The following is a 27,328-nucleotide window of genomic DNA, read 5'->3' as shown; positions in this document are numbered from 1 at the left end:
TGAAACTAAAAATGAGTATGGAGTTCTGGATCCTGTAGTGACAATGTCAAAAACTCTCAAGTTGCACTCTCTAATATTCAGTGACCACATCTGGCACAAACTTTGACAGATGTAAACCACATTTCCAATAATTCGTTAGGGACCAGCAGGATTCTGACAACTGAAAGTATTTTTAAATATGATTAAGGATGTTTATATCAGAAGTAAACCAAAAAGACATTTGTTACAGAACTTTTTGTGTTTCAGAAAAAAGAATAGACAAAAGTTGGGGTGTTATTTTTGGCTTTCCTACTTCAAACTAGGTAAATTTCAACCGTGAAAAATCTAAAGGTAACAATTTAAATAATAGGAGTACAAGTCTAATGATTTAGACAATTCTCTACTTTCGCTCTCTCACTAATATTTACTTTGTTTTTTAGGGACATTTAGGATTGATGGGACCTGATGGAGAACCAGGAATTCCAGGGTATAGGGTAAGTATTTATAACTGAAAAAATATATTCACATGAAAACATTTTTATTAAAGATGATATCCCAAATATGCAAATTACTATGAAATCTCTCTGATAAACCTTTCTAACATATTTAGGCCTCATCCTCCCAGACAGTGAATCCTGTTTTTCATTTCAGAATAATACAATATCTAATACCTAGATAGAGCATGTATAAATGTCTACTTGTCCTTTTGTAGGGCCATCAGGGTCAACCAGGACTCTCTGGATTGCCAGGACCTAAAGGAGAAAAGGTTTGTGTGTATATTGACCTTTTAATCCTGAAGTTAAATGTTGAGATCATGAATTATTCCTGAAAGACTGCATGGAAAAATTTTCCAGAAATAAAGGAAGCACTTTTACAGTTGAAAATTTTACTAATTCCGGAAGAAAAAAACAAATATCAAGGAGCTAAAATTTAAATAAATTATTAAAATATCTTCCACGGGTTGTTTCAAGATTGAGCTGAAATAATATATGTGAAAATATTTGTAGAGCTTTGTAAGAGTAAAATTAATTATTTAAAGAAATTGTAAGGCTCTAGATTAAATGATTAATTTTAGTACATTTATATTAGAGTCTTTGGGACAGGAGTCAGGATCAAGCGATCTTGACTGTTGCCCAGGTTGGATTCAAACCAATCAAGCAATCCTCTCACCCCAGGCTCCCAAGTAGCAGGTACGACAGTTGCATACCACCGCACCTGTCTCACTGATATTAAAGATTAAAATTTTTTGATGATTTAGGAATAACTACAGCAGTAATCTTAATTTATGGTATCATTGAAACCTGACACTTTTAAGAAAAGTTCTGAGCTGCTTCTTATATAATTAAAGGGGATTGATACTTCCAAGAAGAATCCTGTACAAATTACAACTCTGTATAAAATACCATATGCCTAGTTTCTTACATCAAAGTTTTCCACTTAAAAAAGATAAAATCAAATGCATTTCCTAATATATTTAAAAGTAATAGGTTGTGTATTTTTGAAGTTTATTTTATTTATTGAGTTCTATTTATAAATCATTATTTCATTTTAGGGCTACCCAGGAGAGGATAGCACAGTCCTAGGACCACCTGGGCCTCGAGGTGAACCAGTAGGTCTTTTTCTGAAATAATTCTGGTTATTCAAGATAAAATATAATTATATAATAGATTCACAACACCAATTACGTCTCTTCAAAGAGTTTTCTTTTGTTAGTTTTATCACATGGTTTGATAGGACAGTGATATTTATGGTCACAAAATTTAAATGATATTAAAATCTTTAATATGAAAAATACGAAGGTCATATTTTAGCATAATATATAGGGTTCATATAGTGACTTCCCAAATCTAACTTTCTGCATTGAAGGCATGATAGCAACTTTTATAAAGATTATCAGAAAACATACACTCTAGACATTTTAGGGTACATATTTCTTTAATTATCACATTCAGATTTATTTCTAAATATTAAAAAAATCTTATCTATGTACTTCTTATAACAGTTTGCACACTGTTGCCAAGTGATTTCAAAACCCCTCTACTGAGTTATTAGAACCAATAACCTTTAAAGTTTACTGATCTGTAGACTTCTTATTAAACATTTTAAGGACTAACTATAACCATGGTTTCTAAAAAGTAGCTAATATAGCTTTGATTATCTGAATAACTGTCTCTGTGTTCATGTTTGACTAAAACAATGTCTAAAGAACATATGTTAATTAAATGAATTAAATGAAAATTATTAGTTCATAGAAACAAATACTATATAATTGGCTATATTTTCCATTTCTCACATAGTATTATATAGAGAAAAGGAATCCTAAGGCACAAGGATCAGAATATGTCGTCACTCCTGATATTTTGACCTGACTCTTTGGAGATGGCTGAAAGTTATACTTTGTTTTAGAAATGGAAAAGAAAGATTCTAATATTTTCTAATTAAATCAAGCCATCTCATATAGAGGCAATAGGTATATAGACATCTAAAAGAATATGTAAGTTTCTTTATCAAATAATATTTTAGTCTCTCTAAACCACTAAGAGAGGGAAATATATGGAAATAATGTAAAAATCTTAAAGCAAATGGAAAAAAATTGGCAAAGGGAGTATAGTAGTGGTTGTTTTTCCCAGATTTAGATATGCCAGGATCGAAGAATGTCACCTAAAATGTAATAAATATATTAAAAGTCTAGCATAGCAATAGTAGTTTTATCCAGTATACATGGGACAGGCATGAAACTTAAACCACAAAGATTCTAAATAATTAAAGCAGAGTCAGAGATTATAGTATTGACATTATGTCTCTTACCTTTGTCCACATAAGAATAAGTTAAAATTTATCAATTAGTGCTCTATAATAAATCCTACGTTTTTCCAGTTAATTTCAATTTAAGTTTTTGTTCAGATGGTAGGTCCTAGTGGGTGCTGATATTTCATTTTATAGTAGATAATTTGATGATTTATTATGTTAAAGATTTTCTATTAGAAATGTTCAGGAAAAGTAAGTCTGAGTTTATTAGATTATTTTTGGCTTAAGTATTAAAATTAATAAGTGTATTTTTTAGGTTAAATTAAAAATTTTGCAGATTAAACAATAGACTTTTATTCTGAGACTGTGTCTCCCTCTGTTGCCCAGGCTGGAGTGCTGGTTCACTGCAGCCTCGAACACCTGGGCTAAGTGATCCTCCTACCTCCCAAGTAGCTGGGACTGCAGGCTCATGCCACCAGGGCCAGCTAATTTTTATTTATTATTTTTTAGGTTTTTTTAGAGACAGAGTCTCACTCTGTTGCCTAGGCTGGTCTCAAACCCTTGAGCTCAAGCGATTCTCCTACCTCAGCCTCCCAAAGTGCTGGGATTACAGGCATGAGCTAACACACCCAGCTAACAGTAGACTTTTTCATGAAGAATGGTAAAGTAGGATTTACTTTATAAATACCTTTTAAAAGATCACTCAAACATAATCTTTTGTAATTAATAGCATTATGTACTGAACTGTCCTGCTTAAATCTTTTTCAGTCATTTTAAAATTTAGTAAAAACGTAAGTTATTCCAGCATCATTTATAACATACTGTACTAATTGAAACGTTTTGTTGTTTTGTTGTTGCTGTTGCTGTTGTTGTTGTTGTTTGAGACAGAGTCTCACTCTGTTGCCCAGGCTGGAGAACAGTGGTGCAAACATGACTCACGGCAACCTCGACCTCCTGGGCTCAAGTGATACCTCTGCTTCAGCCTCCCCAGTAGCTGGGACTATAGTCACATACCACCATGCCTGGCTAATTTTCAAATTATTTGTAGAGACAGGGTCTCACTTTATTGCCCAGGCTGGTCTCAAACTCCTGGGCTCCAGGGATCCTCCTGCCTCAGCCTCCAAAAGTGCTGGGACTATAGCTGTGAGCCACCACACTTGGTGAAAATATTCATATTTTTAATTGGGCTGCATTTTTCAATATTTTTCCTAGTAGATTTATTATGAGATTTTTCTTTATATAATTCAATGGTTGGTGTATTTTTATGTTGTTCTTGGTATCATTGAAATTCAATATTTTGAAATTATTTAATGGAACTAAACAAATCATATATTTGGTTTTTTATTTTTGACAAAAGAATAAACCACATTAATCTTATCACCTGCATTCACATATACTTTGATCCAGCTGTAAAACTGTTTTGTGTGTGGTCTCTGTAGGGTCCAGTGGGGGAACAAGGAGAGAGAGGAGAGCCTGGAGCAGAGGGATATAAGGTAATTGCAAGTTATACCCCTTACTTCTGAATTTAAATAGGGTTCTCTGTGTTTCTATTCCATTTCAAGTGAAAATAAGCATTATTGAGATAATTAGTAATGTCTTATGTTTTTAATCCTAGAAGAAACGTCTTTCTACGTTCTGTTCCTCCTTCCTAGAATCATCTTTGTCTTTTCCCACTTCTGCTTTTTCTCATCATTCAGATCTCAACTGAAATGTTACCCCTGAGAGGCCTTCTCTAACTGCCCTATCTAAAATAGATCTAGAACAATCAGTCATTCTGGACCATAATACTCAACTTCCTTCATGACATTTTGTGCTATATCATCTTGTCACCTTTTAAATATATTCGTTTCTTTGTTTATTGTTTGTCTTCCTCCACCAAAATGTAGGATCCATGAGAATAAAATCTTGTCTCTCGTTTTCATCATTATACCCCCAGTTTCTAGAACACAAAGTTCCTGGTATATAGTAGGAATTCAATAAAGAAGTGTCAAATAGATGGCTAAATACCTTTATATTCTCAAGGCTTAAGTCAATTCTTATCCTCTTCCATTCCTGAGAGGGATATTATATGACCAACTTAGCTAAAATTAGACTGTGTATAGAATTATTCAGAGTCATTTTTTAGAATCACATTTGTTTTGAAGATGTTCTGTATTCCTGCCTTATATCTCTTCCCTCTCTATTTACATTGTCAATTGTTTTACAGAGTTAGAGGTTGTCTCCTGTCTCCCTGTTGTTCCTGTCTTATTCCTTTGCTCATAGCATTCTCTATTTGCCTATAATATTATGTAATCTTTGCTTATGTAAATCCTTTATAATTTCACTCAAGTTTCCTTTTTCCCTGACCCACTAACGGTAATCTTGCTCTCTCCTGTAGTCCTGTAATAGTATTATTTATTTAAGTCATTCAACACAAACATTTTACCATCTTCTGTTGCTATTTTTTTTTTTTGCTAATTATTTTTAATGTGTAGGTGTCTTAGCTCCCCCAGTTTGCATATGTCTTCTTTCTTTCTTGTACAGTGTCTAGTTCTAATCCCTGTACATAATAAGTTTTTAATAATGAATTGATGAGTTAATTGATCTGATACATCTCTCTGTCAAGGTAATATTTCTGTGGTCATGTCTGAAATGCAGATTTATATTACCCAAACTAAATGGACAAGATGATAGATAGATAACTGTCATTAATAAGTTGATTTTTCTCAAGCCAGAGGAATCTGAAAAATTAACTTTCACTCCCTAAAACTCTATTTGAAGCAGATGTTGAGAATAGTTCTAAATGTTTGTGAAATTGTTGCGATTACCATTTGTTTTTCTGTTTTCAAAGAAACATTTTTAGCAGGTTATATGTGTTCTGTTTCTAATTTACATAACATTTGTATCTACAAGTGTTTCCTAACCCAAGGAATTGAGTGGATTTATTTGAAATTTACTTTTCTCTGAGATGAGAAGCCAACCCAACTGCTTCCAGCATAATTTGAGAAGCCTCTTAAAGTTCCTCAGCTTTTTCTGTGCATGACTTCTTCACACAGTCTCAAGAAAACCAGGTTCTTGCAATATCTCATTTTGGCTTCTACCAACTACAGAACATTCAGTAGCTAAATCAGTATATTTACCAGCAAATGAGCAGTTAACTATTCGCTTGAAAGGAGACAAGAATTTCCACACTTGGCTAGCTGAAGAAAAGCCCTGCCAGCATTATTCTGGACAGTCATTCACTTTTCCCTAGGTTCACTGTCTAATCTACTTCTCCTTCCCCTTGCTTGTATACCCCTGATTAAGTTTTCAACTGTAGATGTTTTATAAACTAGTTTGATCCATGTCTTCCTTTCTGTCTTATTTCTTCCTAAGTCCTTAGTCTTTAGGGATTGTTTTATGTATTGGTGATTCTATGCTAAACACTTAGCCATCTTGTGCCAGACAACCATGCTACTTGTACTGCTTAGCTCAGAATCATGAAATATCCAACTTTCTCCCTTGCCAAGTTTTCTCCTAGCACAAGTTTGATTTATACAGAGGAACCGTGCTTTATTTAGAATTAGGTTATCTTGTTATAGCTTCAGGTGATATTTTAAAATGTTTGCTTTTCTATATGGATATTGTCTACACTGATTTCCCTCTGCTAAACTGATGGTTAGCATTATCACCAAGCTTCTTTATTAGGATAAAATACATGTAACGTAAAATTTACCATTTTAACCATTTTAAACTTTACAACTCAGTGACATTTAGTACATTCACATTGTGTGCAGTGGAGGAAAAATATATTTTTCTTCTATCCTTCTGAATTCTTGGCTGGGGACCCTGTGACAAAAGGCAGATTAACAAGAGAAAAGCATACAGATTAATTTCATATAAATTTTATGTAACGTGGGAGCCTTCGTAAAAAAATAAAGCTCCAAAGAAACAGTTAAACCTCAGTATTTTTATGCTAGATTTGATGAGGAAGTCTTAGAAGAATGTAATAGGCCAAAGGTATGGGCTAAGATTAGTAAACTGGGGAAAACTGAGCAAGGACTGTTCATTCAGATTATTCTCTGTGTCCCTTCATTTATGGAGATAAGGATGCTCTTTTCCTCCACATATAGGGAGGGCACCTCTCACATGAGTGTCTTATGACCTGCATCAAAGGAAGGTAAGAAAGTCCTTTCTGCACATGCTATCCCTCAGATTCCTTCAGCTTAAAATAGTCAATATTCCAAGATGCCGTATTTTGGGGTAGTATGTCTTGAACTCCATCATGTGAAACCATCACCATTGTATAGTTCCAAACATTTTCAACACTTCCAAAAGCAAGCCCCATACCCACCAAGCAGTCACCCCCTATTCCCCTGAGCCCCTGGAAACCACTTTTCTCTTTGTCTCTGGATTTGTGTATTCCGGATATTTCATTTAAATAGAATCATACAACATACAGCCTTTTGTGTCTGGCCTCTTTCACTTAGCGTAATGCTTAAAAAGTTCATCCATGTTATAAAATATATCAACATTTGATTCTCTTTATGACTAAATAATCACCTGGCTTTAAAAAACAATTGTTTATAGTCGCAAACATCTTTGACCAAAGTCAAGGGTCCTGCTCATTATTATTAATGAATACTTACTTGTACTGACACACTTTATGTGTTATGTATTATAACATTTCTAAAAACCGTGTCTCTGGGCCAGGCACAGTGGCTCACGCCTGTAATCCCAGCACTTTGGGAGACCAAGGTGGGCAGATCATGGGGTCAGGAGATCGAGACCATCCTGGCCAACATGGTGAAACCTCATCTCTATTAAAATACAAAAAATTAGCTGGGTGTGGTGGCACACACCTGTAGTCTCAGCTACTTGGGAGGCTGAGGAGGGAGAATCACTTGAACCTGGGAGGCAGAGTTGCAATAAGCCAATATTGTGCCACCGCACTCCAGCCTGGCAACAGAGCAAGACTCCATCTAACAAAAAACAACAACAACAGCAGCAAAAAAAAAAAAAAAAAAAAAAAAAAAAAAAAAAATTTCTCTCATCATTAAGCTTGTATTTGAGTGTCTGCCATGGGCCAGGAGACGAGCTAGGGGCCATGGATATTACATTGGACATCCCAGACACAATCTCTGTCCCCATGGACATCATATACATAAAAAACATGGGGAATAAGAACATTTAATCAGTATAAAAATAAACTTAGTGAATTTTAGCTATAAAATATGTACAGTTATTTCATGTTATTTCATAAAAGGAAAAACAATTATAGCTGTCATCCTGCAAACTAAAACTATACATCACATAGATCAAGATAAATTTATTTGAGGCTTGAGAGCCAGAGGACATGGAGGGAATAAACTTATTATCCTGGCAACAGCCACTTTTTAAAGGTATAAATGGAAACATTTTACTTAAAGGTATAAATGGAAACATAAATATCCAAGATTAACTCAAGCTAAACTTAGGAGAGATGAAGTCCCAGAAATACTTTGAATAAATTATATTGCATCTCAAAATTCTTTTTGCGGGGGAAGTGGGAGCAGGTTGGCAATAGTCAGAGAATTTTTACACACAATAAAATAACTAAATCCCAACTTGGTCTTTACTCCTTAGCATCAGACATACATATCTAAATAGCTATTAGACATCATCACAGGCACCTCAAACTCAGTAAGTGCCAAACCATTGTACCTCATCCTTTCCAAATTTGATCTGATCTTCCTCTTGTTATGTCCTTGGTTCAGTGAATAGTATCACCAGCCATTTAGATGTCTAAGCCAGTAGATGAATCCTCTGTCTCTCTCTCTGTCTCTCTCCCTCCCTCCCTCTCCCTGTCTCTTTCTCTCTCTTTCTCCCTCTCTCTGTCTGTCTGTCTCTCTCTCAATCTCTCTCTCTCTCTCTCTCACTCACTCTATCTCTATGAATCTCTTTTTCTTCCCCATACCCCTACTTATCTCTCACAGTCAGCCACTTCTTTTGGTTCTTAAATGTTTCTGGGATCTAGCTACTTTGTCCTACTTTAGTTGAGGCTCTTATCATTTTTCGCCAAAATTATTTCAATAGCTTCCCAACTAGACTCCCTGTCTCCAGTCATAGCCCTCTCAGGTCCATTTTCTGTCTAACATGTTCTGTCAGATGCATCCCTTTATTTGCCATGCTATTCCTTGCCAGAATGTCCTCACTTTACTGCCCGGAACACTCATTCTTCAAGATTGAACTTACCATTTCCCTTATAAAATGTTTCGTAAGTTCCTTTGGCCATTCAACTCATCCCACCACTAATATTATCTGACAAATTCATCACTTTCCATAACCTCTCCTGCATAATTTTGTAATAACATTTTCTATGGCATATTGAATTTTTACAATTACAAAAAAATGGTCACAGTCAATTTTTGGAGTGATAGAATGGACCAAAGTAGTTTTAATGAAACTCTTAGAATGCGGGTTTGTCTTGGTGAGATTTACATTCATACTTTACAAAGCTAGGAGAGGCAGTTGGCTATTCTATGATCATTCTGAAAATATTTCTGTAAAACTACATACAGGGATGGTGGAAAAGCCATAATTTGGCATGATAGTTTCGAGTTTTGTAGTTTGCTCATATTCTCACTCTCACTTCAGCTCCAGCTTTTCACCAGCCACTTCTTTCCTGAATCCTGTTTGATAAGTGACCTTCAAGTAGTCATATTTACTTATACCACACTCCCCCTTGATTGGCCAGATTCTGTTCATTGCTGGCTGTGCTCATGTTTTGCTAAGGGTCATGTGTGATTGTGGTTTCTACTTTAGTGTGGCCATGTGCTATATAGAAGCTTTCCAGACTAGCCTTTCTCTCTTGCCACTGTTCACTTCCTTAAACAGGTTTCATTTCCTTTATGAGGAAGTTGACACTTAAACCAAAAACATTTGCCTCAGAATGCAAACAAAGAAGCCTTCAATTAACTTTTCTGTAAGAATAAATATTGTTAACCTATGTATGCAATCTCATCTTCTAGCCCAGGAGATGGGACTGATAACTCTTTTCCTAAGGCATTCTTTCTGTAATATACAGAAAATAGGAAGAAAGAAATCTGATTGAGTAGAACAGTAGGAGAAGGGATAAAAGAGATTACATGCAGAATTCTTCCTGCGTAACTGTCATCTGACACGCTTCTGGGTTGTTGCTAGTTTCTGTTTACACACTTGAAAAGGGAAATGTGGTAGGCCAGCATTCCTTCTTAGGAGAACTGAGGTGATGATGGATTGCTGAATGTCAGTCATGTGGTGTTTCTTGGTATTATAGTAATACCTCCCAGTGACTGCTCCCAGTCTTCAGCCCAGTAAATCTACCGTCCAAATAACTGTGAATTTAGTTGGTAAAAATGGAGACCATAGTACACTTTCAGAGGAGGAAGAGGTTGAAAAAGAAATGTATTCTCAAACTCTGTTCCTTTGGTTATTGACTATATTAGTTTCCTGAGGCTGCTATAACAAATTACCACAAAATGGGTGGCTTACAACAATAGGTATGTAATTTTCTCAGTTCTAGAGACCAGAAATCCAAACTCAAGGGATCAACAGGGCCACACTCCCTCTAGAGGCTCTAGGGCCACACTCCTGCCTCCTCCAGTTTCTGGTGGCTGTCAGCATTCCTAGGACTGCCTCTCCCCAGTCTCTGCCTGTGTCTTCACCTGGCCTTCTCCTCTGTTGTCTGTTTCAGTGTACCTCTGTGTCACTTATGCTCTTTAGCGGATTTAGGGCCCACATGGATAATCCAGGATAATCTTATCTTGAGATCCTTAACTTAATGACATCTGCAAAGACCCTCTCTCCAAACAAGATCACATTCACAGGTTCTGGGGATTAGGACATAGACACACATTTGGGAGGCCACCATTCAAGCTGCTACGTTAATTCACAAGAAAGAAAGAAAGAGAGAAAGAAAGAGAGAGAGAGAGAGAGAGAGGGAGGGAGGGAAAGAGAACCCTAAGTTGTTCTCAGTCACCATAATATCCAACAGCTATTATGTTCTTTTCTATTTCTAAGAAGAATCATAATCTCTATGACATTTAAGTTGAGCTTTGCAACACTTTGCTACCATTTTAAGTGAGAGTATCCTATTCTCTTAAGTCACATGTCTCTACTTACTCTAATAATGTAATCTTTTCTATTTGTAGGGCCATGTGGGCGTACCAGGACTAAGAGGTGCCACTGGACAACAAGGACCCCCAGTATGTTTTGAAAGCATTGTTTCTAAAAATTAACATTAATATAACTTATTTGGTCTCTGCTTCATATGTGATTTTTATTTTGGTTTCTACTAAAGGGCGAGCCAGGTGACCAGGGTGAACAAGGACTAAAAGGAGAGAGAGGATGTGAAGTAAGTTGAAATTATTTAAGATAATTTGAGATTTATTGTTAGCAATTTTAGAAAGCAGGAGCACAAGGGGTTGCTATTTATTGTAAGTCAAATTATCATTTATCACTGTAGAATATGGATCACTGTGGGCCTCTAAATAGGGTGTTTTTCAATAATTGTGCTAATACAAAATTATTGATTGAGTCATTTGTTTTGACTATTATCCAAATTTTTCTTTTCCAGAAGCCTATTCTAACTTTGTGAAAATTGCCTAAGTTGTCTCAAATTAATACTATGTTCTTGAGGTTTCAAACAGAAATACCAACAAACCTTAAAACTAGTATTATAAGGTAAAAAAATATCAGTCAAACCTATATGATTGTTGTAGAAAGCATTAAAGAGAAAATCATTAAATGGATAATTGTTAAAGCATGGTAAGGAAGACTTTGTTCAGGACTATTACAATAAGTACAGTGACCACTGCAATGGGATTTTGCAGTGGGGAAGAGAGATTGGACTCAACACAAATATAGCATGGGCAAGTAGGAATTTATAACAAAGGAGCAGATTGAGTATGAGTGAATGGAAAATTACTTAAGAGGAAACACCAGGGGCAAGGGGAATTTTGGTTAAACTGACCTAACAAGAATTTTGCTGAAGACGGGCCAAGGTGATCACACATCAACTGTGGGATAATCAGACATCAACTGAGGGATGGTAGAGGATGAGGAACCCAGTTAGATATCAAATAGCAAGAGTGATCAGATAGTGAGGGTGAAGGTTCTTGCTAAACCGACTTGGCAGGGTTCGTTGCTAAAACTGGATTTTACAAGGAAGTACACGGAGGGCCTAGAAGGTTCAGGAGCCTGACTAAAGTTCGACCAAGCAAAGAATCATTGGCATAGGATAAGAGAGGAAAAAGTAGTTTGACTATGTGACACAGGCTTATAATTGATTTAAAAGTTGTTTCTTCATAAGGCAAATCAAATATTTATCAAGCAAACTAAAAATCTGTTGGTTTACTGAATTTAGTCTTCTCTTTCCATGTGGCCAGATAGACATTGCCTCAACCTTACGTAGCAAGCAACTTTGTCATTTGCACCTTCTATACGTTGCTGCCCTGTTTTTCAGGCATTCTGACTTCACATGCTATTGATTTCAAATTCAATTCTTAAGAAAATGCACTCTACTATTAATAATAAATTAGATGAGAGTGGATAAAAAGTAATGATTTTGAGATTGTGTTTCTCCTGATTTGTTAAGCAGCCTTCACCCATACTTGTGTTTTCCACTTATGGGAGTAAGTAATAAAATGGGGTTGAATCAGATATGTTAAATAGGCATTCACTTACCTAGAACTCATTTTGAATAGTCTTAGCATCTATTCAGTAACTTTCTGTTAGGTTCCCTAATAAATAATATTAATAAATAAAATATCCTATTGAAGATAAGCCTAAACAAGAAAAAAAAGCAGAGAAAGAAGATAGGTAAGTCATTCACTTAGAATTTTTAGTACCCAAATTGGAAAAAGTCATGGAAAACACTGGGAACCTAGAATACTGTTGCTGCTGTCATGCTACTTCCTTACATTTGTAGTAAGTGCCTAAGAATGCAAGTTCTGTCCAACATTTGATCCTAAAATGTCTACTTTTTTACAATTAATACTTTCATATTTACAGGCTTTCTTTTTCCATCTTGAGAAATCTCAGGAGTAAGACATTTTCTGATGCTTATTAGTATATGTTAAAATTATGCTAATGAATATCAAATACTCTTACTAGTCAACTGCCTCTCTAGCCTATGTGGTCAGCTCTCCCTGTGTGTTGGAGCTAAAAGGTGCTAAGAAGCCATAGTTTAAATTCTGTATAATCCAGGAGAGCTAGTTCTTTCCTACTTTGGGTAATGCTGGCATACAACCCAAGGGCACATTTAAAAGCCTCTTAGAATTTAAAATTGTATTAATTGCTACAAGAATAATGACTGTGTATTATTCACTAGGGATACCTTCAGTGGCCAGATGGGTCCTGTCCAATTGCTGTCATCTTGTTTTTGCAAAGCTTTAAATTTATTTTTTAGATTTGGAAATGGCCCTTTAAAATTGTCTGGATAACCCTCTCAATTTTCAGATGAAGAAATTAAAATCTCAGAGAGATTATGAGTTACCTAAAATCACAGAACTAATTAGCAACAGAAGCAACACTAGAAACATTATTTCCTAGCTCCTGTTATTATGCAGAAGCCTATTACTTGTAATCTTTTAAAAATTAAGTAAAATATGATTAATTTAACCTAACCAACCAATTCATTCATTGGGCATAAGACTGTGGGCAGCTATAAAGAAAAATTTAGAGCAAGTCAAAACCAATTGCAGAACCATTTTTTAAAACTTTTGTAATGCAAATGTGAGTTAACTGTCCTATAATGACTCTCAAAGACCAAGACTCAAGCCAAAATCTTTGTTCTCCCAAAACAAAATTCCAGATTTCAATAAATTGAAATTTCTTGGTTAAAAAAGAGAGAATAATTTTTGCTTAACTCTCTAAATCTATTTTTGCTTTATAAAGCTACCTTCTTAAAGAGTGTTAGAACTAGTGAAGTATCTAGATAACTGTCCTTCAGCCTCATTTAAACAAACAAACAAAAAACAAGAGTTTGTGTTAACGTTGCATATTAAAAAATATTTCCCTCATCAAAATAATTAGACTATGTTCTCTAGTATTCTGTGAGCCAGCACAGTCCCAATGAACAGAAGTCTTTTAAAATGGATCTGATTTCAAATGGGCCACTATACATATTTTTCAATGCTGGCCAGGCAAAAAAAGTACAGTTTTATATGTACTGTAAATCTAATCCATCAACTGCCCTTAACTCCATTCACTCAAATATCCTACATTTGATTTAGAGTTTTCCCCACTCACTCTCTTCTCAAATTTGGAGTTACAGATGGTAGGGAAGGCGGGTGGAAAATAAGTTTAGTCTTCAGTCATCATCTGTTCACACTAGTGTCCCCTGAAATGCACATCATCCCTTTTGGCCCACGGTTGCTATCATCTCACCATGTTGGCATCTACCTTGGCCCTCCTGCCAGAAGTACTTTGACCTATACTGGCATGTGCAGCTATTTGTTCATCTCAGGTCCAAGACCTCCTCAGGCCTCTCAGGGCCATCTTCTTCTGTTCTTGGCCACATATAAATAACATTATCTGCTCCCCACACCATACAGGGTACTTGGAGGACTCAGAAAAACATTCTTAATCCCACTGTCCTAGACATCTCAGGCAGAGACTTTTACTCTATATACTTTATATAGACTTCTCAGTGAGGACGTTGGTCTCCCTAGGTATCATCTTTGTGCCCAGATCCCCAAACTTGTCTGGAAGCATTAGTGTTTCTATCCACCCTAAGAAAGACTCAAGGTCAGGCCAGGCACGGTGGCTCGTGCCTGTAATTCCAGCACTTTGGGAAGCCGAGGCAGGCAGATCACCTGAGGTTAGGAGTTCGAGACCAGCCTGGCCAACAAGGTGAAACTCCGTCTCTACTAAAAATACAAAGATTAGCTGGGTGTGGTGGTGCATGCCTGTGATCCCAGCTACTTGGGAGGCTGAGGCAGGAGAATCACTTGAACCTGGGAGGTGGAGGTTGCCATGAGCTGAGATTGAGCCACTGCACTCCAGCCTGGGTGTCTCAAAAAAAAAAAAAAAAAGAAAGAAAAAGACTCAAGGGCAGGATGAGGGGCAAGAGGCTCTTTTCAGAGACTGCTGTCAGTGTCTAACAGTCCTGCTTCTCTTTTGCTGCTTCTTTTCCCTTTCCCTGACTTGAGGATCCTTATCCCCTTTCATGGGAAAAACTCTCTGTTACATTATTATTATTATTATTATTATTATTATTATTTTAAATATGTTCTTTATAGCATAAATTTTATAATTTGAGTCCTTTATAACAAACGTTGGTTTTTAACTCAAAAATAGACTTTTAATATTGAAGAGTCAGGCTTTTGTGTTGAAAAAACATGATTTTGAAACTGAAAATATGTTTTTTTCCAACTGTTACCCCCACCATGAGTTTCGTCGGACTATTTTGAAATTCAAAAGCCAAGGAAAAGTCCATTTTGAAAAATCAAAAGTATAGAACAGATATATCTCGTTGCATAAAAAGAAATACTGTAAAGGAGAAAACACACTGATTAACATAATTGCATATTATGATTCATATGCTATTTAATAAGTATTATTCAAGATGACCGAAATCACAACTTTTTTCCACTATTTAAAATAGTCTTTGTTTATTTTGCTTTTTTATTGGGTTAGGAAAAACATATTTTACTTATAGGGATCATATGCGCTAGAAATGTATATACTTTAATTAAACCCAGGTCACCAACTATCCCATTTTCTGGTTTTCTCATCTTCAGAAACATTTTGCATTAGTGACTTCTAAGACAAGTACAATAGTTTTCAAAGTTGGAAGTACAACCCATGATCCTTATATCTCCCCATTATCAAATCCTGCAAAAGTTGGATTTTTATCTCTTAGAGAAGATGCTCTTTTTCTCTGTGAAAACATACTATTTCTTCATAAAATCTTTAAGCTCGTTGTCAAAAAAAGTAACATCTTTTGAAGTTGTTTCTCTGTTGTTATTGTTAAACTGAATCTTTAGCACAATTTGTCTTCAAAATTGAATGATTTAACATCCCACTTTAGTGGGATTATCCTGTTTGTGAGAACTGATGATGATTTCTGAGAAATGTGTCTGGTAATGACAACATGATTCTTCTTCTTATTTGTGAACCAAGTCACTCTTTTCCACATTTTCTTCTTTAAATACTTTTAGAATGTCATCAGAACAATGGCATGATTTGTAAGAGCAATGTTCCTAACTATCCTGGCAGACCCATTACTGCTGAATCAATTATGATTTAAAACATCTCACACATGGAAAAGCAAACAGTTCCGTGGGAAATAAATATCTTTTCCTTGAATCACAAGTATGCTCTTCTCTGTTCTTCCAGAGAAGCTCATTTTAGGCTATCAGTTCATGTTCCCCTTGCCACATTGTAAGTGCCTTGCAAGGAGGAACTTTGCCTTTGCCTTCCAAGCACATGACAGAGTCCCTGATACATGATACTCAGTAAATGTTTACTGATAACGTTTACTGATACTAAATGTTTAAGTAAATATGTAGCATTTTCAAAAGGAGATCAAGGCCCTTCCTGAAAGTAGGGACATTGATTAAATAATGTATTCAGGTCCCTTTTAGAAGTACACTTTAAATTCTTAAATCATATAATTTAGAGCTACAAGGAAATTACTAGATGATCTTGTCAAAGGTTCTCATTTTCAGATGAAGAAGCTGACTCCCAGGAAAATTAAATGGCAATCTCAATGATATATGACTAGTTCATGCTAGTTCTTGCTGCAGCATCCAGGTCTCAGTGTTCTTTTCTATGGCTTCAGTTTAAGTAAGTTTATTACAGTCAACTGACAACTGTGCTTTCCATTTTTAGGGTCATAAGGGGAAAAAAGGAGCTCCTGGTCCTTCTGGGAAAGCTGGGATTCCTGTAAGTAACAGGCCTCTTTCATCTTTCTTGCTTTTCTAAATAGAACTGGCAACTTTAGCAAGCAGAAAAGTTTGGGGCCAATTATGTCATCATGTTGGATAAATCAGATTGTCTTAAAAACAATTTAAACCCATGCTGGAACACACAGGGAACAAATATGACCATTAACTCGAAACCAAGCTTGCTGTTTAAATATAAGTCCCTTCAGTTGAAGGATGCTATTTTCCTGTGTTATGAAGCCCTCCCGGTGGACTCATGCTTCTTACGGTGAACCACTGAAAAACAGAGAACTTAAAATCATAATGAAATGAATGGTGACAAAGACCAGAGATCTTCAAGCATAATTAAAATGGTATGAGGTAGATTTTAATTAGAGGACTCAGCCTCTCATTCTCTAGACAAATAAAAAGTCTTAGAAAAAAAAAATAATCTTTTTATCACAGACAAAGATTAACTTTTACCTCACCATCAGTTTCCTCTCCTGGCCAGGCAGATAAGTGTTGACTGGCTCTTCAGCAAAGACTTCTACTGGTGTCCCCTAGCCAAGGATTAGATGCCTGCTTTGGGTGACCTGTATTGGCTTGAAAAAAAATAGAGGAAATGAATGTAAATTATAAGCACATTCAGATCAGAGATCCTTGAATATGAAATTCAGTTGCCCAAGGGTAGAAACAAAATGTTCAGACCTTGCTTCAGTCATACAATTATCTGATTCAAAGTGGCAACTAATTAGCCATAATTTATTTCTCGGGAAAATAACACAATATAAGGTTTGGCAGATGGGAAATGATAGCCTCTGTCCTAAGATGACAGCTGATCTTTTCTCCACAATTATATAAAATATTGGTTGACACAATAAGAAACACCAGAGAATTACACTAAGGCCCAAAAAGTTACACAGTAAATTGTTGATTAGCTTGGCATTTTTGTTTGGGGAACTTTTAAAGGCTTTTAAACTTTTAAAGTTATCTGTTGAATCCAAATATTAAATCATTAAGGAATCCAGAAAACAGGAAAATTTGTCCTAGAACAGAATATTAAAATGTAAACTTCTCCAACTCAATAAATAAAAAAGTATTTGTCATCTTAACATCTTTTCAGCATCTTTTCATCCAAATAATTTTTAATTATCAAGGGACTTCAAGGCCTACCTGGACCAAAAGGCGTACAAGGATACCATGGAGCAGATGGCATTTTGGGAAACCCTGGAAAAGTTGGGCCACCAGGAAAACAGGGACTTCCTGTGAGTAGTATGGGTATCTCTTTGCTCATTATTTCTTATGCATGTGTCTCCTTGCTAGACCATAGATATTTTGGCTACCTATTTTAGCTTTGGCATTGGCTCAGATTAAGCCAATTCATTTCTCTAATAGCTATTATGCAGTTGTATTTAGGATTTCCAGGAACTGTCAACAGGTACATTCTCTTCAGTATTTTATATCTAATAACTCATAGTGTTAATAATTCATGCCATTTTAAAAATATAAAAGCTGTTAAAGAAGAATTATAAAGAAGCAAAACCTTAAGGACTACACAACCTGGCTGTACTTTGAGTTCATCAAATGTTTTAAGCCACCTTTGGAACATTTAGGTCTTGGCAGTAACTCAAGGTAGGTTCTGTGAAAAATCATTTTCCCTTTACTTTTATAGCCTCAGTATTTTACAAGAATTGTGTGAATATTTTCTCTGTGTTCATCTAATTCATTCATTGCAATAGGTCCATCAGCTGTCTGTCTTCTGATGTATAATTGTTCATGCTATATATTAACTGCATTTCAACTACCAGAAGAACTTTTGGTAGAATAGCAAACCCATGTCTAGAATATGTGTCTACCCCTGTGAGGACAGTCACAGCTAGCTCGAACTGATTCCCTAAGGAGCGTTGCTGTGTTGGGAGCTCAGTGTCAGCTTCTACTTTTAGCAAGTTTGGCAGTTACCAGGGGTGGTAGCCAAATCAGCCTTGGTGAAGAAAAGTCCACATTGTTGGATTTGTGCCAGTGGACTCATTGAGCAACCACCATGATTATTTTGGGAAAAAAAGTAATGCAATGGTGTAGATTCACTTTTATTTTTATGCAGATTTCTGTCTTATTTATTTGAAGTTAAAATTTAATTTGAAATTTAAAAATCATATTTTTGTCTTTGCTTAGCCATTTTCCCGCTTTCCTTCCCTAATGTCATCCTAATTGAGACATTTTTGCCCCAGGTTGTTTTTACTTTAAACATTAGAAGAATTAGAAAAATTAACCACATACTTTTAAGAATACAGTAAAACTTACTCTTTTAAATTTCTGTTATTTGGATATGGTTACCTATTGATTTGTTGTTCTGTTCTTAGGTAATAGGTCAATTCTATTGTTTATTGAAATCTAGTATGGTGCTATGCCTAAACTTAAATGCAAATTAATATTCTTTTTCACTACAATGAATTATCTCATTTGTTTTAACCAGTAAAATTATTTCATTAATAAATATCTAGTCAGATTCTCTGAAAATATGAATACTGTTAAGAAGCCTTAACATGGTTTCTATTTGTTTTGGAAGAAACAGGTTATGGCCTAGAAAACTTGAACAGTCAGGTTGAAGTTTTTAATTAAAATAAGTATTGTATAGACTTTTGCTAGTAGTATCAGTCTGGTTAAAAGAGATTCATTTGAAATCCCAGTCTTATAGGGAGCTCATACACTGGGTCTCCGTCTTCATGCTAATCTCCATACTCACCATGTGATAGTCTTATAATGAGACTGTGAAATGTTAAAACTACAATAGTAAAACCCTTTGAATTGGTTTGAGAGTCTGTATTTTTGTGGATTAAATTTTACTGGGAAATATTGTAGTGAATCTCTTCCTATTACTTTGAATAAGATTTTTGAGAATTCAAACAAGGAAAACCACGTGTGAAAATATGTCCTATTTGTTGCTGCTATTCACAAGTATAATCATGGAGGTGGGGTGGATGGGCCCAGTAGTTTATAAGGCTAAACAGTGAGCTGTAAAAGTACTCGTAATAGCAAATAAATTTATTTGATAATAAATTGGTAGTAAGTAACTTATTAATTAATAGGACCAGGAAGTCATTTGTTCTCAGGCTAAAATATGACTAATCCAGATATTAGTTCCCTATGTGGATAATAGAAATCAGTATCCTACATATGGGTTTAAGAAAAATTTCAGACGTTCATCTTATGAGATACCCATCAGGACATTAGTGACACATCAAAGTCATTAATTACTTTTTACTCAGGTCATTTAATGGTTCATTATGACAAACAACTTCTTTCTAGCAACATGTAATACCTAGAGATCCCTCAAGAAGGAGAGAAAATTTCATGGAATGAAAACATTGATATGGATTATAAAATTATGGATGATTTTCTCTTGAGATCAGATATTATGGAAATCTGAATTGCTGCTTATACATTTTGTCTGTGCTTTCTGGATCTGCTAGGGCCCAGTTTCAATGTATGACGTTTTTATTTAGGAAAATTGCAATGTGGCACTGATTATCTGTTGCTTGTTTCTAGCAAGAAAATAGATGTTTTCTAACAACTCTACATTTTTCTTCAATATTGAGGTAATATTTAAAGGACAGCAATTTAATGGCTAAGAGAAAGCCAATACAAAAAATACTGAGTTAACACAAATAAAATGTTGATTCCATTCAATGCCACTCTAAAGCTTATTCCTAGAATCTGTCATGCTAGTTTTATCTGCTGTGTCGGCAAAGGCTCATGCCTGTAATCGAAACACTGGCTTTATCTAGAATACACAAGAATGAAGGGGTCTTAAGGCCAGATGATGAAGCTGTTTGCATTCTAGAACCCAATTAGGACTTTGGGATACCACCAAGTCTGACTGGTTTTAAAGAAAAATCTTCTCTGGCTAACCTAAGCAGAAAACAAATTATAAGATAGAGACTGGGTTGCTTACAGAATCAGCTAAAAAGCTTGAAATCCAGGGTCAGAAAACAGTCTGAAGTTAAGGATTTCTTGCAACAGAACACCACAAGCAAGGAGTAGTCTAGTTAGGATGCCACCAATGACATTGGCACCAGTCAACTTGGCCACCATTGGACTCTCCGTGCCAATGCTACTGCGTTATGAATAATTTCTAAACTGTCATGCATCTTCATGCCACTTTTTCAAGATTCAAAGACCTGAATGAGATTGTCTAGTAATTTGACCTAAGTCACCTGCCAGAGTCCTGGATGCCAAAGGAGTCAAAAAAAAAAAAAAGTCTTTCAACTTTGGCTTCTTTTGTTTTATTTTTTTATTTTTTTTAAGGTTTTCCACTCCCTCTCTTTGTCTTTCACCTTAGGTACAGAGTTGTTGGGATAATCATATTAATGAATTTATGCATATTATCATCCTTCAGTTTTTTCATGGACCTACTCTTAGGCTGACTTCTTTTTATCCCCACTCTCATTCCCCTCTCCCTAAAATAGTCCACTATTTTATAATTTTTAAAGTGTATTTTTATCTTTATGTGTTCTTCCAAAAATATGCTACTGGTTTTTATGCATATCTTTAATTATGGAAATGATATTAGGCCATTCTGCATCTTCTTTTTTTCACTTAGCACTGGGATTTAAAGATACATTCATATTGCTATAGGTATATCGGCTCTCTCTCTCTTCTGATGTATAATTCGTGCTGTGTATCAACTGCATTTCAACTGCAAGAAGAACTTTTGGTAGAATAGCAAATCTATGGCCGGGCGCGGTGGCTCAAGCCTGTAATCCCAGCACTTAGGGAGGCCAAGACGGGCGGATCACGAGGTCAAGAGATCGAGACCATCCTGGCTAACACGGTGAAACCCCGTCTCTACTAAAAAAATACAAAAAACTAGCCAGCCGAGGTGGCGGGCCCCTGTAGTCCCAGCTACTCAGGAGGCTGAGGCAGGAGAATGGCGTAAACCCGGGAGGCAGAGCTTGCAGTGAGCTGAGATCCGGCCACTACACTCCAGCCTAGGCGACAGAGCAAGGCTCTGTCTCAAAAAAAAAAAAAAAAAAAAAAGCAAATCTATGTCTGGAATATGTGTCTACCCCTGTGAGAACAATTGCAGCTATTATAGCTCCAACTCATCTCCCAGGGAGCATTGCCCTGTTGGGAGCTCAGTGTTGGCCTCTACTTTGGCAGGTTTGGCAGTCACCAGGGGTGGTAGCCAGATCAACCTTGGTGAAGAAAAGTCCACATTGTTGGATTTGTGCCAGTGGGCCCATTGAGCAACCACCATGATTAGTATGGAAAAATGTTGACTGATATCCAGTAAAGGTCCATCTTCTTTACCTGACTATTGAGAACCTACTCTATAGAGGATGCTCTCTGTTAAGTATCTACATGGAATATAATTAACTCTACATTGATTCCATTTTGAAAGGTTCGTCTAAATTTATCTTCCTCGGACCTTCTTATCATTAGCCTTTCAAACCCATTATTTCCAAGTGCCTGACCAGCTGGCCAAACTCTTAGCCAGTGCTCTCTGAATTAGTGTAGATCCATATCTCAAGCCATCTCTCCTTCTAACTATATGTATTGCCTCAAGTTCTACCTACTGGAAAGAGTTCACCTTACTAACATCTTTCAAGCTCTAATGCAGCCTGAAGCTGTACACTTCGGGCTGATGTTGACAATCAATGCAGATCTATCCAAAAATCAGGCCTGAGGTTTTTCCTCCTTCATTAACTGGTAAAGGGAATTCTCTAGGAAAGTTGAAGGAGCAATGTCAAAGCAATGGGAACAGGTGTCATGGAAATCTGAATTGCCTGCTTACACATTTTTCTGTGCTTTCTAGACCTGCTAGGGCCCCGTTTCAATACATGCCATTTTGATTTAAGAGTAGTATGCTAGGGTATACATTCAATTTCACGGTTCAGTGGATTCAATTATTACCCAGTTCATAATGGGAAAAACAGAGAACAGAGAGCATAGCCATTTGACATTCCAGGTTCAGTCATTCAGTTTCAGTCAGAGCAAGCTCATAGCTATATTCCAAAGGGTAAATTGCATTTGACAGAGAGGGCATGGCCTGTCTCCAAAATCTTACGGATATAAGCAGGGTTTCTCTTATGGGAGATTACCAAAGGACCCATATGGCATCTCTACCAGCTACAGAGCCTTCGGATATAATTAGAGTTTATCAGTCATGAGGTCCAAATATTAATAGCATTGTAACTTACATCCTGAATCTGCTGCAGAGCCTTTTATGACTTCAGGGTTCACTCAAAACTGGCAACCTGGAAAAATACTTGAATAGACATTTCTCCAAAGAAGATTTACAAATGACCAGTAATCCCATGGAAAGATGTATAACATCACTACCATTAGGGAAATGTAAATCAAAAACAAAATGAGCTATCACATCACACATGTTAGGATGCTATTATAAAACAAACATAAACAAACAAAAGCAGAAAATAAGTGTTTTCAAGATGGTGGAGAAATTAGAACACAAGCACATTGCTGTTGGGAATGTAAAATGACACAATACTGTATGAATGTATGTATGACACAAACCAGTATGGTAGTTCCTCAGAAAATTAAACACTGAATTACCATATAACCCAGCAAGTCCACTTCTGGGTATATATGCAAAAGAACTGAAAGCAGGAATGTAAAAGATTTTTTTAAATAAATTTTATTGTATAAATTTAAGATGTACAGTAAGAAGTTATGGGATACATATAGATAGTAAAAAGATTACTAGAGTGAAGCAAATTAACATATTCATCATTGAAGGTATTTTTACACCAATGTTCATAGCAGCATTATGCATAATAGTAGAAACAACCCAAATGTCTATCAGTGATTGAATGAATAAACAAAATGTGGCATACAATGGAATATTTTTCAGCCTTAAAAAGGAATGAAAGTCTAACACACTATAACATGGATGAGACTTGAAGGACATTATACTAAATGAAACAAACCAGACACAATAGGATGAATATTGTGATCTCATTTATATGAAAGACCTGTGATGCTGGCAAACCCCAAAACTGTGGCTCAGCCAGGGAGTGTTTTTTTCTTCCAGGAAGACAGGAAATAATTCAGGAGGGAGCTGACAGAGTAAAGTGAAGGCAAAGAGTGTTAGGTTGTTCTTGCACTGCTATAAAGAAATACCTGGGACTGGGTGATTTATAAAGGACAGAGGTTTAATTGGCTTACAGTTCTTCAGGCTTTACAAGAAGCATGGTGCTGGAATCTATTCAGCTTTTAAGGAGGCTAGAAGGTGAAGTGGGGACAGACACATCCCATGGCGAAAGCAGTAACAAGCAAGAGAGAGAAAGAGTGAGAGTAGAGGGAGTGTTGCCATGTACTTTTAAATAACTACATCTTGTGAGAACTCACTATCATAAAGACAGCACCAAGCCATGAGGGATTCACCCCCATGATCCAAACAACTCCCCAAGCCCCCATCTCCTGCATTGGGGATTACAATTCAAGGATTTGGGCAGGGCCAAATATCCAAACTATATCACAAAGCAAGTTTATCAGAGCAACAGAGTATAGGAAAATGGCTGCTCCATAGATAGAGCAAGGCCACCCCATAGGCAGAGTAGCCCTAATAGATTGCTGGCTAGCTGTATTTATAGCTACTACTTAATTATATGCTAAATAAGGGGCAGGTTATTTGTGAATTTTCTAGAAAAGGGATGGGGCATTCCCAGAACCAAGGAAGGGTTCCCCTCCCCTCTTAAACCATATAGGGTAACTTCCAAGCATTGCCATGACATTTTTAAACAGTCATGGTGCTAGTGGGAGTGTCTTTTAGCATGCTAATATGTTGTACTTAGTGTATAATGAGCACTGACAGCAACTAGAGGTCACTTTTTTCACTATTTTGGTTTTAGCTGCATTTGGTTAGTTTCTCTACTACACCCTATTTTAACCAGATCCTGTTTTGATCAGCAGAGTCATAGCCAGTGCTTGGAAAACAAGTGCTGCTGACCTCCTACGTCACCTAGAATAATCAAATTCAGTGAGACAGAAAGAAGAATGGGGCTGCCAGGGTTTGGTAGAAGGGGGTAATGGAGAGTTATTGTTCAATGGGTACAGAGTTTCAGCTAAAGAAGATAAAAGTTCTGTAGATAAATGGTAATGACAGTTGTACAATAATGTAAATGTACTAATGCCACTGAAATGCATACTTAAAAATGGTTAAAATGATTTTATTTATATATGTGTGTGTGTGTGTATGTGTGTGTGTATATATATAGATATATAGCCATCTCCACAATTAAAAAAAAAAAAAAAAAAAACAGCAACCTTACAAGTTACTAAGAAAATGGATTGGAGCAGAACACCCAAATCGGATATAAGTTGACTCCAAAGTCCACAGAGGCTCACCAGAACTGTACCCGTTTTATTGTGATGGTCAGTCAGTGCAAAGTACAACAATTTATCTCTACTTTGGCAGAGGTATCCTGATGTGCCCCCAAACCATTATTCCTGGAACTTCACCCATGAAACTGCCTTTACAAAATTATGACAGTCAGAGAAATCTGACATAATTGACTCCATCTTGCTTCTGACCTCCAAGCTGTCCTTGATCATTCCTGGGCAAAGACCAAGCTAACTTTGGGAATAATTTAGTTTATAGTTTAACTTGAAAGCAAGAATGACAATAGTCCCACCTTAAAATTAACCCCTTCCTTGCTCGGGGAATGAAAACTGCCTTGTAAGACTAATTAAAGCCCACAAGAATAGGGTTATGGGAGAGACCTGAACTCTACTAAGATGTAGGTTTAGTTTTCCTAATTCCTTGCTGCTCAGGAGTCATGTGGCCAGAGATTACAAGATAGGTGTAGTTTCTATAATCCCTACTGCTCAGGAGTTATATGGCCAGAGGTCACAAGATTTGTGACTTCCCCAATTGCTTCTATAGATAATATCACTATTGTAGAACATAATATTGGATTTTTTGAGCTATCTTTCTGACTGACTCCACCAGACTCATGAATCATGACTCAGCTGATCCTGTGGCCCCATCCAGAGGGAGACTCAGCACACAAGGACAGTTTTCCACGCCCCTGTGATTTCATCCCCAGCCAATCAGCAGCACTCATTTCCTAGCTGCCTGCCCACCAAATTGTCCGTAAAAACCCTAGCCTTTAAGCCTTCAGGGAGACTGATTTGAATGATAACTCCAATTCTCCCATGTGGGCCAGCCTTGCATCAACTAAACTCTACTGCAATGCTGCAGTCTCAGTGAATTTATTTTTGTCTGTGCAACAGGCAGGAAGAACCCATCAGGTGATTACACACATTTACCAAGCCCCTGAACTTTTAAATTCTATCCTCTGGTACACCTTTAGGGTGCTTGTTCATTTCTACTCTCCAAGTCCAGTTTAATGGATCTGAATGATATTTTTTGAGATATCCAGACTATAAAGGTATCTGCTCAGTCTGTTTTATGATAGAGAAGCAAATTGAGTTGGCGTAGCACTGAGGTAAGACAGGGAAGGGATACTGCTTTTCCTGCCACATGAAGGCAAGAAAACTGCTTCTGATTATCTTTACTGATAAGAATGTGAATAGGAAATATTTTTGCTAGGTCAGTAGCTGCTGTTGCCAGTGGCTATATGGTTTAGTAAAGATACCATATCAGAACCTGCAGCTGTAATTGGCATCATCCCCCAACCCATTAACTTTGTAATACACTACCAGTTTCTTCAGGTTTATCTGTTGTTTGCTCTAGCCAAACACATGAGTAAAATGGATATGGAATATAGTAGGAATCACTACCCCTGTATCTTTCAGGCCTTTATGGCAATAATATGTACAATTTTCCACAGGGATGGGAGTAATATGTACAGTTTTTCACAAGGTTGTGTTATTACATTAGATTTATTATTGGTGAGGAGGGGACAGGAAGGGATAGTTGTAGGAACATTCATTTGTGTCTTCCCATCTTACCATAGTAGTAGCCTTTATAGTTAGGAAGTTTAACTATGCTCTGAGATTGCAGGGGACAAAAAAAAACTGAGCTCACAGTCTTTACTGGGCCCACTTGGAAAAGGAATTGGATCAAAACTCCATTTATCACTTGGTCCTCGTAAGCTTCCACTCTGACCACAGTGTTTATTTCCAGGGATTATCATCAGGTTATAGCTCGTATCTTAACAGCTCTAGAAAGACTTGGAATTTGTCTTTTCCCAGTGTTCACTCACCTAGTAAATGACCATAGGTCTCTCTCAAGAATACTTAGGGGAGGAGTCGTAGTATACACCACTGACCACATTGCAGTGTTTTTTTCTTAAAGAGAACCTACCTCCTTCTCAATCAAGGGATTCTGATCTAGGAACTGGCTTGAGTCTGAGAACTGAGTGAGAGTACATGAATCCCAGGCACAAGGGCTTAAGTAAGATTCATATCTATAAGACCTACAATTTTTCCACCTGTGTGTTAATATATTCTAGTATGCTGTGATATATTCAGTTCTTATGGCTCCTATGTTCAATTAACCATCACCACAGATCTGTGCAAGTCAAAACAGTCTGATTCCACTCCATCCTTGTAACTTATTGTGGTAATTGCTCCTACATTTTCTCTGATAGCAAAGCACTGTGACCTGGATTCTACCACTCAGGGATTCCAGTGTTCCCATTTATATCAGAGAACCTAATTCCAATGATATTTCTTAACTCTGTGGTAAAGAATGTTCTTTGAGCCCTTCCAGGGTCTGTGGTTAGAGGGTAGCTGATTCAATTGCAATAATAGAGTCACATTTC

At 36.5% G+C, this 27,328-nt stretch overlaps 1 protein-coding gene across 4 annotated transcripts in view; it reads left to right on the top strand.

Moving 5' to 3' along the window:
• The window catches only part of COL24A1 (collagen type XXIV alpha 1 chain), a 392,042-nt gene that overhangs the window by 295,335 nt on the left and 69,379 nt on the right, over positions 1–27,328 (top strand). For all 4 annotated transcript variants that reach the window (XR_007721823.1, XM_050772561.1, XM_050772480.1 and 1 more), the window contains exons 41-48: positions 420–473; positions 692–745; positions 1,532–1,588; positions 4,167–4,220; positions 10,857–10,910; positions 11,006–11,059; positions 16,543–16,596; positions 17,732–17,839. Coding sequence is in view for 3 of the 4 variants with exons in the window: in XM_050772561.1 (XP_050628518.1) it covers positions 420–473; positions 692–745; positions 1,532–1,588; positions 4,167–4,220; positions 10,857–10,910; positions 11,006–11,059; positions 16,543–16,596; positions 17,732–17,839 (489 nt within the window). In the remaining variant the exon portion in view is untranslated. The remainder of the gene's footprint in view (positions 1–419; positions 474–691; positions 746–1,531; positions 1,589–4,166; positions 4,221–10,856; positions 10,911–11,005; positions 11,060–16,542; positions 16,597–17,731; positions 17,840–27,328) is intronic.

Source organism: Macaca thibetana, chromosome 1 (genome assembly GCF_024542745.1).
Source record: "Macaca thibetana thibetana isolate TM-01 chromosome 1, ASM2454274v1, whole genome shotgun sequence".
NCBI classification, from domain to species: Eukaryota; Metazoa; Chordata; class Mammalia; order Primates; family Cercopithecidae; genus Macaca; species Macaca thibetana.
This window is presented reverse-complemented; position numbering and strand designations above follow the sequence as displayed.